At 30.7% G+C, this 12429-nt stretch overlaps 1 protein-coding gene across 1 annotated transcript; it reads right to left on the bottom strand.

Moving 5' to 3' along the window:
• Window positions 1–2015: 2015 nt before the first annotated feature.
• LOC148236502 (PI-PLC X domain-containing protein 1-like) lies at window positions 2016–6575 on the bottom strand. Its single transcript, XM_088182991.1, has 8 exons — window positions 6435–6575; window positions 6278–6375; window positions 6067–6207; window positions 3816–3940; window positions 3501–3758; window positions 2786–2876; window positions 2467–2713; window positions 2016–2409 (listed from the first exon to the last, which is right to left on the bottom strand). Exons 1-8 carry the CDS (start codon window positions 6532–6534, stop codon window positions 2051–2053), a joined length of 1419 nt encoding a protein of 472 aa, XP_088039117.1. The 5' UTR covers window positions 6535–6575; the 3' UTR covers window positions 2016–2050.
• Window positions 6576–12429: the final 5854 nt, after the last annotated feature.

The following is a 12429-nucleotide window of genomic DNA, read 5'->3' as shown; positions in this document are numbered from 1 at the left end:
GACACACTACATATTTTTTAATTTGGCCTTAACCTAAATATTTTTGACCATACGGCAAAGTAGCAATAAACAAAAAAATATTTTAGGGCATTATAAACAATAAAAGTACGTTATTTATTACTATAATATAATATATAGTATAGTAATGAATAACGTGTTTTTATTTTTTATAATGCACTAAAATATTTTTTGCTTATTTCTACTTTGCCGTATGGTCAAAAATATTTAGTTCAATAGTCAAGTCCATAAATAAATGTCGTGTCACCCAAGTCTTACGGTTGCTTCGCCAAAAAACTGGTAAAATTTTTTTTAGAGTAACCTGTAATGGCACGAAGATTTTCTGATTGGTAGATCAACAAAGGTTTTAATTTTAATTCTTCGGATGCATTTCCATCGAGAAGAAGAGTTAGACTGTCCTTGGACGCTTTAAATCTAGAAGCAGTTTTCTCCTCTATTGAAATAAACGTACATGTTGGCATTCATTTCCAATTAAGTACAGTCTCATCCACCTAAAAATTAAATTTGGTGAATAATTTCCCCTTTTATAATTTCACGAAACTCCATTGGAAATTTTTCAGCTGATTCTACGACTGCACTAGCCGATTCATCAATCATTTTAAGGTTATGCAAGTTTGATCGTTTTTTAAGCCGATCAAACCAACCTTTGCTTGCTTTAAATACTTCTTCTCCTCCATATTGAGATTTTAAATGATCCCAAAGACTAAGTGATTTATTCATTTATTCAAAATATTCAATATTTTTTTTAAATTGTCGGTCGCGATATAACGAATCCGCACTCGCCGGGGTCGCGATAAACGGGGGTTATCTCTACACAAAAAAAAATACATGGAAAGAAACATTAAAAAAAATCATAAATTTTGTAAGTAACTAATGTACATCATCGGAATATTAGTGCAGTTTTTAAAAAAAATATTTTCTAATAAAAAACATTACATAAATAGATTTATTTCAATACATTATACCAGGGGTTCCCAACCCCGTGCCCGCGGGCGCCATGGCGCCCGCGGACCGACTTATGTGCGCCCGCCACTATTCGACCGCAATAGAATTTTTTTCACAAACACTAATTAAATTTTTTAATTATTTTTAATTATTTGTTAAGCCTCTACTACACTCTCTCGAAGTTGTCCAAACCGAAGAATTGGATTTTATTATTATTACTACCCCATTGGATTTTATTATCATCTGCGATAGAGGAAACAATAAATCAAACCAGGCTTAATGCTAGAAATTAGTATAAGTATGTAACTCCTCGAATTTTTTCTACAGACGATACTTTTTATTTCAATGCCTTAAAAATACAAAAATTCTCTATCAAAAAATCATGTTTTTTTTAATAATATATAAAGGGCGGCGATAACAATTTTTGATTAGAGGGGTAAAAAAGCTGGATCGATTCATGTGTGCATTTAATTAAGCCATAGTTTTTTTGTGTGTATCTTCTTGGCTTAATGCGAAACACGTTAAGCAACGATTCATAGAAACGACACATTCAAGTTGTTTTGGACCTTGTTTATTTTACACTAAAGTTTCTAAAGGCCCCGAAAAATTAAAGATGGAGTTTTGGTAGAGCACTAGGCTGACTATATATGAATTTTACAAAGATACACAAAATCTGAGACATCAAAACCAACCCCAGTATTCGCACGATTTCGATTTCATCGTGTTTTTTTAAGAGAATGAAATATCGTATGCATATTATGCAATTTCACATTTTGTGATAAAAATAATATTAGCGTCTGTTTTAAGCGCGGGGTACCATATTTTTATCACTTTAATGATTGTTTTTTCAATAGACTGTAGAATGGACCTATTACACATATATCTACATATATTCTTTATAAATAGATTATAATTCGATTTAAAATTAGACTTATAATGATGACTATTTCGATCCATCGTGGCACCTGTTTGCTGACTTCGTTAAACATTAAATTATGATATAAATGGACAAGGAAGGGGAGGTAGATTTTTAAATAGAATTTTTATAAATATTTATTTATATGTGTATATATCATTTTATAGTACTTTATTCATTGCTTTTGTAAGTTGTTTTAAAATCTATGGCATTTATAGACAATTCAATTAGATTGTTTCCTAAATAAAAATCTGTCGCTATCACATTAGACTTTTTCCACCAGTCGTTTCTAACCCAATAGGTCAAATTTTTATTAATCAACTCGGCCATTTTCCTCAGGTTATTGGCCGGATTGAACAATATCTCCAAAGCATTCGGAGTCAATTGGGCCATAATCGCCCACAGTGGATTGCCATAAGTTGTCGTAGGCGGAGGATGCTGAAGAACGTTCTGTATGTACTTTTTCAACTCTTCTGGCTTTTGTTTATCACCCCACATCTGACGCAATGGAGGCCACAGCCAAGTTGCTCCTGAATTTTAATAACATATTATAATTGTAATTAAATTAAGTTAAAATTTAAACTAACCTTTAGTGACTGATTCTTCTGGATAGCATATGATTAATCTTTTATTCGTGTCCCAAATATCTCTAGTTCTAGGTCCATCAATCAAATGAACGTGAGGCTTTGGAGATACAGCTTCTTTAAAATTTACAGCAATATCCCCCAACTCATTATATAACAAATTAACTAACATTTTATGTCTCTCGCCCCTCATATCACCGTTAATCAAATAAAATCCAACAGGCAAGCGATGTATGTCCAAAATTACTATCTAAAACATTAAAATAATATTTATAATACAAAGTGACATATTGGAAAATTTTATGTAATCATTAAAAAATACCTCCCCTTTTGCTTGTTCCATAAATCGTTTTATATCTCTCAACAACGGTACTAAAGGGGTGACTTTTATAAGATCATGATTGATCCAAAATCTATAAAATGTAATGGCTGTATATATGAATGACTTCAACATTAAAAATATATGTATATATAATATATAAAAAATAGTATACTAGAGAGCGAATTTTAGTGTTTTTAAATTATATCATTAGCTCTAATAATTAAATAAAGTTATTGTGCAGCACATTATATAATTATCGTAGCATATATCGATTGGCGTATTTATTTCATCAGCAAGAATGGACAAGTACGCCAATCGCTCCGATTTTTATTTCATATTTTTAGGGATGGTCATATTTATATATTTTTTAAACAACTCTAAACTTCGCTTCTGATATTGTTACTAAATATAGCAATAAGCTATCACCTACATTCGAAACTTATACAGGGGGAAGGAAAAGCACATACATGTGAATATCTATCCTAAGCAGATGTTTTGTCCTAGAAATAACATGGCAAAACAATTGGGGATGATGTTTATCAGCTGTTTAGCAACAAAGAGATAAAACAGAAGGATGATGAGCTTAATTATTAAGATTGTTACGCTAACGTTTTTTAAAACTCATTTCAAACAAGTAAATAGTCCAGATAAAAGTTTTCTATGTCTGATAAATGGCTGTGGCGTTTAGTATACCTGTTCCGAAAAACGTATATACCTATTTTCTTGCTCACTTTCAGTGGAATTTTCTTCACCCGAGCCTAAAATGCTAGTATCTAGTGAGGGATAGTAACCAATCCTGAAGTCCAAATATCTTATTCCAAAAACTAGCTGAGTCCAAATATCATTGTCTTGGGTCATCACAAATCTGTGTAAGCCTTCTCCTCTCGTTACAGATGTGTTGCTGTTGTAAGATCCTGAATTATGCGTTCCAGGCAATAGTAACTTTGATAATGGAATGTCATTCATCTGTGCTCTGTAAAATATGATATTTAAATAAAATAGTTTATTTTCAAACGATTTTGAAGGATACCTTTTATCACTCATCCAAGTGGGTTGTATTTTCAAACAGTTCGTTTGGTGCATTGTGTCTTCTTTGAAACTGGCAATCCAAAAGGGCATACAGTGTGGCCCCGGAATTGCCGACTGCTGTGTAGACTGAAATGTATAATAAAACAGATGATAATTATAAGTCGTGTCACATGATATTTGATTTTCAATATTTAATATGTTAAACTTTTTCTAAAATTTTATTAAATTCTAAGCATTAAAATAATTTTAAATGAATCGAAGTTAATGGTAATTTAAATATTTTTTTTATCACGAATGCCAGTTGTAGTTTGGCATTGTCGTGGTGTAAAATAATGCATTTTATGTTGATTAGATGATACTGTTTTTCAATTAATGCCAGGTATTGTTAATAAATATTAGGTTACAATTTCCTTTGCGAGATGAATAAAAAAATCGGTAGATTGTGCAATGACGTAATACGGATTTAAGTGGTCAGGTAATTGAAGGCGCATTCTACCGACCCTTCGACTTTTTATTGCCACCGACTGTATCCTTTGTTCAGGTATTTTTGCAAAGTTCTTTCGTATAAACTTAAATATATGAGCAATGTCCGCGCTTGTATCAAGCATAAAAAGAAAAAAAAAATTTTTTCAAATCACAAATCATTGCTACTAATTTCGTTGCAACGATCTGTGAGCAAACTCATATTTTTACTATTAAGATAATTTTATAGAGTGTATGAAATACCAGACTAAAATAATATCACACGTGGTCGGCATTATCATGGTTAATAATAACGCTCTTTCTGTTCACTTAATGAGCTATTTTTCAACCAAATCCAGATTATCCAACTGTTGCCTGTTCTTATCGGCATTTATTATACTAATTTATTTTTTTGTGACAAAAATTTAATTTTTTTAATTGGAATACATTTTTTGATTGAAATTTATTTTAAAATTTGAATGGAATTTAGTTAATATTATTTCAGGAAATAAAACTATTTGTCAATTCCTACTAAATACATAGTTAGAATTTTCTTTGTGTATTGGTTCAAAAACTTAAGATTTGACAATGTCGTTATTTCTATAATCTCCAGTTTAGGTATCTTTAGATATCCTTTGTTGGGGTTCTTTTGTAAAGGACTTTTAATTCGCGCAAATATGCGATTCGCGCAAATATTTAGGGATACCAGTACTGGGGCAAAAATTGACATTTGGTACTACCGGTATTACATAATAAAATACCGGTAGTAACAAAAATATTTTTTTATTTTTTTCTTAAATCCATACAACTTATTTGTTGAAAACTATATATTTATGGCTTAGAACTACGAAAACGACAATACCCATGTTGCTTGAAAGCAAAAGCGTAGAATAAAATGATGCTCATTGTAGGCGATTGATTTAAGTAGTTTTATCGGGGTAGAATATCAAAACAGAATAGTATTATCTCTTTTAGTCCAAGAGAGCCGAAACATAGGCCAATCCTATTTATGTAAAATTTAATTTAACATGCTCGATATATTTTTATTTTTGTATATTCGCGACGTGTCAAGATAAAATGAATAAATTTGCTTTATCTCAGGAAAATATAACGGTACCTAGTAGTTCACAGTATTTATGTTATGTGACGGAAATGACCGAGTTTTTTTTATGATAGGGTTGGCTGGCGAAGTGAAAACAAAACCAGGTTTTCCATAAACAAAATTATTTTTACAAAAATCGCATATGTTAGACCAAATTGTCTAGGACTACAAAGATTATGCAATATTTATATATTTTTTATTCTATAATATTTACATAAACATTTTACCTCAAATTTAATTATTATTACTTTTAGCATGAGTAGAAATAAATATGTTTACGAAAGATAAATCTTTTGAGAATAAATATTATTAATATTAAATGTGCAATTATTAAAATAAAATAATTTAAACAATTCATATCTCAATCACAATAATATCACTATTGCGAAAAAATAAAAAAAAATACTAGTGGAGTCCCGATACTACTGATACATTTGACTCAAAGACGCTTTAAAGCTTTAGAGTTTTAAAGCTCGCGATTAAAATGATTAATTTTGAATGTAAAAAATTGAAATTATGCTTTTTCTCTTAGCAAATATTCGTTTATGTTATATTACTGATTTATAAATATTAAATAAAACTGATAATGTAGTTTTTCATGTAATAGATACATTGATTCAAACATATAACCTAGCACAGTAAAAGTGACAACTTATGCAGTAAAAAAATATAAATAATAACAGCTTACCTTCTCCCATCCTCCTGGCAATTTTATTTCCCCTATAGTTATGTTTGTGAGGAAATATCTATGTGGGTGATTTTGAACGTATATCTTTTCTATCGGAGTGGCAGTTTTTATGATTGTAGGATCGACTTCGAACAGACCAACCTTGAACATGACGCATACACAACCAAGTGCAGGTTAAAACGTATTCGTAACGTACAAGAAAAATAGTTACCCAATCGAAAAATAGACCGCACTCGTCGTCCCAATTCATCTCTAATCGATTCAAAGAGGACACTGTGATATAGACCGGACTACAGGGTCCATCTGGAACTAAACGGGATATCACTGTTTAGCCTCTTAACTTAGCATTTTATTGACAAATTAAATACATTCTGCCACGCAGGTACGAATCAGCGAAAGTGACACAATCCAGAATAAAGTTATTTTAAAAAGGTTAAATAAAACGGCGGAGTTTTCTACGATTTTCATCGTAAACAAGTTCTTATTGGCTCGGCGACCGACCGGTCACTGATCGTCAGAGTCAAACTATGGTCCATAGTGCGCGCTCAAGGAAGCTGCAAATTTACTACTCATTGTCAACTCGCACATGCATTAATATTATATTGTATATTTGGAATATGAATAAAAACCAATTCGTATTCATAATGTATCGCTACAGGTGACGTAATGGTTTTGGGTCAATCGGTGGAGCGAATGATTTCTATTAATCGAAGTCGATTGATTAGAATGCGCAAATGTCGCGGAGTGCAAATGTGAAATCTCCTCTTATAACATTAATGTAAACAAATATTAGTTATATTGCAAATATAAATGTTATTAAAGTTCGTTTATAAACAACATTTTATAGAGCATGGTATTTTACAGCAGTAATTATATTAAATATTTAAAAATACGTATATGAATGTGGGTATTTTTTATACGATTGACTAACTGCTGTTTATATAATAGTATAACTAAAATAAAATAGTAAACGCTTACTTTATTATGATCATATTTTTTTTATTTCTCTAACCGTAAGTATTGATAGGATTTGTTCATGTTTTGTATCATATTACATTGTACCCATCAATATAGGCGGTAATTTTTGTTGAATTATTTTCATAGGAGCTACTCGAAGGCACTGTGTAGCTTGTATTATATAAGGACCGGTTCTGAGCATACGTAGCTGATTCACTCGCATAGTAAAAATATAATAAAAACAAAGTTAAAAATATAATAAAAACAGACGGTAATATTATTTTTATCACAAAATGGGAAAGTACAATTTATGAAGCGATATTTAATTATTCTAAAAACACGATTAAATAAAATTTGTGCTAATTCTGGGATCGGTTTTGCCGTCTAAGACTTTGTGTAACTTTGTAAAATGTGTCTACCTAGACAGAGCCAGCCTCGCGCTCCACCAAAACTCCATCGTCAATTTTGCGCGGCTCTTGGAACCCTTTGTGTAAAAGAAACAAGGACTAGAATATCTAATGTGTGGTTACTATAAATCATTCCTTAATGTTTGTATAATATAATATATTTTAGTCAGGAGTGATAAATATGTGCCATGAATGCTATTAAGCATGCGCACGAATGTTTCATAATATATTCATGTACATACGCTTATAAAATTGCACGTGCAAACTTAAATGAAAAAAATATATTAATTGCTACGTTACGCGAAAGCAATTACGTCGACCGTGAATCGTTTTAAATTAATGGCCGTAAAATGGACTGCATTGTTTTGTTTTCACGCGGGGTAATATCGAACGACTATTTTGTTTTTAAAGTTGACCGCCTTTTGTTTTTCAGTCGTTGCAATAATTCAAACAGATGGCATTTTAAAGCGCGAGATCATTACAAAATTTAAACCGTCGTAAATCACGGACAATGTCGCGAAAACGCTCTCGTTTTAATCATTTAATCTCGAGATGTCCAATTGTCGCGGCGCGCCGTTGTATTGTTCATTCTGTACAGATGGGACAAAAATATGTATAAATTATATATAACGTATAAGAAGCGTTAAAAATATTATAAAAGGCTGGATTAAGGGTAACTAAGCTTAGCTCAATAATAGTCTCTCCACAATATTTGTTTTAATACTTAAATATCTACCCAATATATTTTTTAAATTATATTAATAATATTATAAATAAATGTAAAGTAGTAACAAACTTTAAAAAAACATTATATATATGTATATGATTTTTTTACCTCTTTTCCCAAAAATTAGTTAAAAAAATGATTTTGAAGAAAAAATCTTTTTGGTGAATAAATATAAAATAATATTTTAAATAAATGAAAATTAAAGAAATCAGAACATTTAAACACAGTAATAAGGTAAAATTTGCATTTTTCAAAAAGCAATTTAATATTTATAAAGGGTTAGTGGCGTGCAAGCCGCATCAGCCGCATGTATAGATATATGCGGTTGATGCGCCGCATGTCTTAGATATTAATAATTAACACTCTGTATGTGGTTCGCGATAGTCGTGTTTAAGTATGAATTTAATTTAAAAAAAAACTGTTCATCAAATCAGTCAAAGTTTTTAATTGTTTTAATCCATTTTTTTCTGCCGTTAAGTCGGGTAACCGAAAAATTAAAAACGTATCGCAATATACTGATGATAAATTGCTTAAGCTGCAAATGATTCTGTCGGGATTACCAGAACCGAAATAAGTTGAGTTATTCAAATTGTTTGTAACTAATCATTGTCAATTTTACCGATTTTGTAATCCGTACACACATAAAAAAATAATAAATAATGATAAATAGTCTGTTTCCGCCCCGAATCACCCCATTAGCCAGACAATCGAGAATTGGAAGGGACTTACCTTCAATTCTTAATGGTATATCTGAACAAATACGGCCGTACTAAATCATTTCCAAGGGGTACCTCATTCAGAATCGGCTTTCTTCTCAAATCTGTAACCTAAAAGTTCTACAGATTCCTTAGGAAGATTCAAGTCTTTGATTAAATCATTTAACTAAGACTGGGTTAAGAGTTTTGGATCAAGATCTGTTAGGGTCATATGAATCACGTCATCCCTGTACGTTTAGGGCAGTTTATATATCGTCTAAAATATTTTCTAGTGTATCTGGAGGGCAAGGAACAGTTATTCCAGGTCCATGTGAAATCTCTTTTTTGTTCTTCAGATTAAAACCTTGCAGTCATCACTATAATTTTTTAGCTTTCTTCAAACCAAAACGAAAAAATTGCTTTTATTATTATAAAACAAGATTTTTTAATTTTTTAATTGAAAATGAATAATATCAAAGTGGGTCAACGTTACAAATAATATTTATAGCAATAACTACACGATAAGCTACTTACTACAAATATACGACTTGAATTATTTATAAAATGAAGCAATTTTAACGTTTAGTCTTTTTCTACTACGTGTTTTTTAAAGTTGACTTGCTTATTAGCGTGTTTTGATAAAAAATTTTAAAAAACGTAGTTGCAATATAATTTTAATATCGATTGCATTTTAGTAATTTTAATTAATAAATATTGTGTGTATGTTTTAGAGCTTAATAGTAACTAAAATATAGTGCGTGACGCAACGGCAACTGTGTTTAAAAATTTATGTAAAGTTTAACATACAATTACTTTTACATTACGAAATAAAATGTTAAAGACAGTACATGACGATGTGCACATAGCACATGTAGCAAATTTGCGTCCATAATTTTTGCAATGTGAAATTCGCACTATACATACACAGACTAATAGCATTGATGTAAATTTTAGCTAATTAAAATCAAAATAATATGTATTATTCTACATACTCGCATAATAATTACATATGTATTTTTACTTTTTCTTTTTAATAACTAAACTAAAACAAATACATGCTGGATTATTCAGAAAATAAAATCTTAATGATGGCAATAGATTTTTGATGTAACATGATATACTTTTGGGTCACTGTGTATATGTCAAATTTCCATGTTTCTATAATACACATAACTCTACATTTAACATAATGGTTGAAACAATGTATGTTAAGGTCAAAATTGCACAAGATTAAAACCATAATGTTGCAGTTAAATTTACACCTCTTGAATGATCTAAATATATTTTTGTCAAGTAAATTCGACCAGCAGAGCTTCACATATTTTAAACCCTTTGTTATAAGGATGTCAGTAATGCGATAAAAGCAACGGATGTCTGAATTAATAAACAACCGGGCTAAATTAAACAATAGTTGCTTGTATAGCAAGTCAATGTTTGAAGCGACCAAACTATTCATTGTTGTGAGAAGGACCTCTAATGTAGACGAGATGTCGCGACCTGTAATTGCTAAATTATTAACGCATCAAGGATCAACTTTTTCTTTGAAGATGAGAAGAGAACAAGAATGCCCCGAGGAGGTGACCTGAATCCACAGGATAGCTAGACAGCTGGAAGCCAAAGGATCAAACGATGTTCGAAAAAGCGTGAATGTATATTAGGATCATTTTACTATTCCTGTTCTGCAAATGAAATAAATGCTGGAAAAATAATCGATCTGATTTTCAAGGATATATAGATATAATATATATTGTTATTAATTTACATGCCATTGTGTGTGTATTTATCGATGGAGTGAATAAATGTATTTATGAAATGTATGCTTTAAAAGTATTCATAATTTTATTTGGTATAATAATTTTATTCATATTCTGGCCGACGACTTAAAACTGTTAATATGCCAGATGTTTGGCGGAGAAATGGGGTTTCTCGGAAAATTTCTCAGAAACGTGTGACTCACCGATTTTTTTTCGATAAGCAACGCTTTTTCATGTCTTCCAAGAAACGTTGAAAGCAAAATTTGGTTCTAAGAAACGTCGTTATCTCATAGGACGTAGCAACAGTCACCAAATTCTAGTCTTTACAAACTCATAATCATATTTAAGCAGCATTTTGTTTTTTATATGAATACTAATTGGGGTTTTTTTGGTTGTATCTATATCAATACAATTTTTCGGTTTGTATTTTATTAACATCGAATTATATTTTATTATTGATTTTGCTTGAATTAAATATGGAAACTAAGCAGATGAAAGATTTTTTGTACTAGTTCAAAACAGATGATGAAGTAGAATAAACTATCCGTTTACCAAGCATTGATTTTGATAAGGGTTCTGTTAAGGAATAGTAGTACGAAAAAAATGTGCTAATGACGAGAGCCTTGAGTATGAAGAAGGTCGTGGGCGTCCTTTTTCAATTGATAACCTGCAACTAAAGAAATTAGTTGAATTAGAACTGCGCACAACAATACGAGAGCTTGCATGAGTCAAGGTTAATAATACATCAGTTCTGGACTACTTAAACTCTGAAAAAAGTCAGAAAATGGGTAATAAAAATAAAATATCGAACATATGATGTTTGAAACAAAAGCTACCATAAAACAAAAAGCGGTCTACACTACGGCAATGATACATCAAAAGAGTCCAATTCTCTTGCACGACAATGCGAATACCATACACCGCACGATTGGCCCTTGAAACGTTGAATGAGTTGAGTTTTGAAATATTGCCTCATGAACAATACTCACCAGATACTAACATCGCTAATAGATTACACAGTGAAGCTTACTTTATAATTAGTTAAGCCAAAAAGACTGCTGATTTTATTACCGTTGGAAAAAATGTGCTTATTTTGACTGATAGAACTAATTATTTGCTAAAAAAATGTAACAGTTACAATTATTTTTATAGCAATTCACCATTAAATAAATTATGTGGCGATCACACATAATGCTTCAATAAACTTACTGATTTTTCGTCAGCGTAAACAAACTATATTGCGTATCCGAGCAGAGATCCATTAACGGTATATTAGAAGTTCTTCGCTTAACTTGAACAAAGACAAGGCACCGAAGCCCCAGATTAAGCATTCTATAGAATGAAAATGTTGCCAATATTATCGTTAGAAAATACTAAGACATTCATCTTCAATATTTCTTAAATATCCAACCTTTCCAATCTATCAATCATACTTCTCAAAGTAAGATTGAAACTTTAAGCACGTCATTGTGACTGATTTTTTCGCAACGATTATGAGTATTCCCACAGTTTTTATTTTATTTTTTGGTATGATAACTAAAAATAAAATTTTTATTTCATAACAGTGAAATTTATGCTCTAGATTTTGGAAAATTCTTGATACATTTGAGTAACTGAATGTTTAGACAAGCTAAGATAGAATAGCAAATATGTATTTTTTAAATGTAAGCTTTTTAAATTTTCATTTAAATTAAAAATGCCCCATGTGTTGCAAATTTTAGCATCAGTCATTCGTGCTATCTCAATATGAGTCTATGAACTTTTTTATCAACGTAACCTCTCAGAGTGACATTGTTTATCGAACTGCGTGATTAATGAAACAA

Source organism: Plectrocnemia conspersa, unplaced genomic scaffold, assembly GCF_051122295.1.
Source record: "Plectrocnemia conspersa isolate PC_06_02 unplaced genomic scaffold, ASM5112229v1 ptg000003l, whole genome shotgun sequence".
Classification (NCBI taxonomy): Eukaryota; Metazoa; Arthropoda; class Insecta; order Trichoptera; family Polycentropodidae; genus Plectrocnemia; species Plectrocnemia conspersa.
The sequence above is the reverse complement of the archived record's forward strand: the minus strand, read 5'-3'. Positions and strand labels throughout refer to the sequence as shown.

Excerpts from the sequence above, each read along its gene's own strand:
- LOC148236502 (XM_088182991.1), bottom strand. The coding sequence starts at position 6,534 with ATGAAAATCGTAGAAAACTCCGCCGTTTTATTTAACCTTTTTAAAATA. Across the intron at positions 6,208-6,277 it reads GCGGTCTATTTTTCGATTGG|GTTGGTCTGTTCGAAGTCGA; the intron begins GTAACTATTTTT and ends GTCATGTTCAAG. Across the intron at positions 2,714-2,785 it reads TGGAACAAGCAAAAGGGGAG|ATAGTAATTTTGGACATACA; the intron begins GTATTTTTTAAT and ends TTAATGTTTTAG.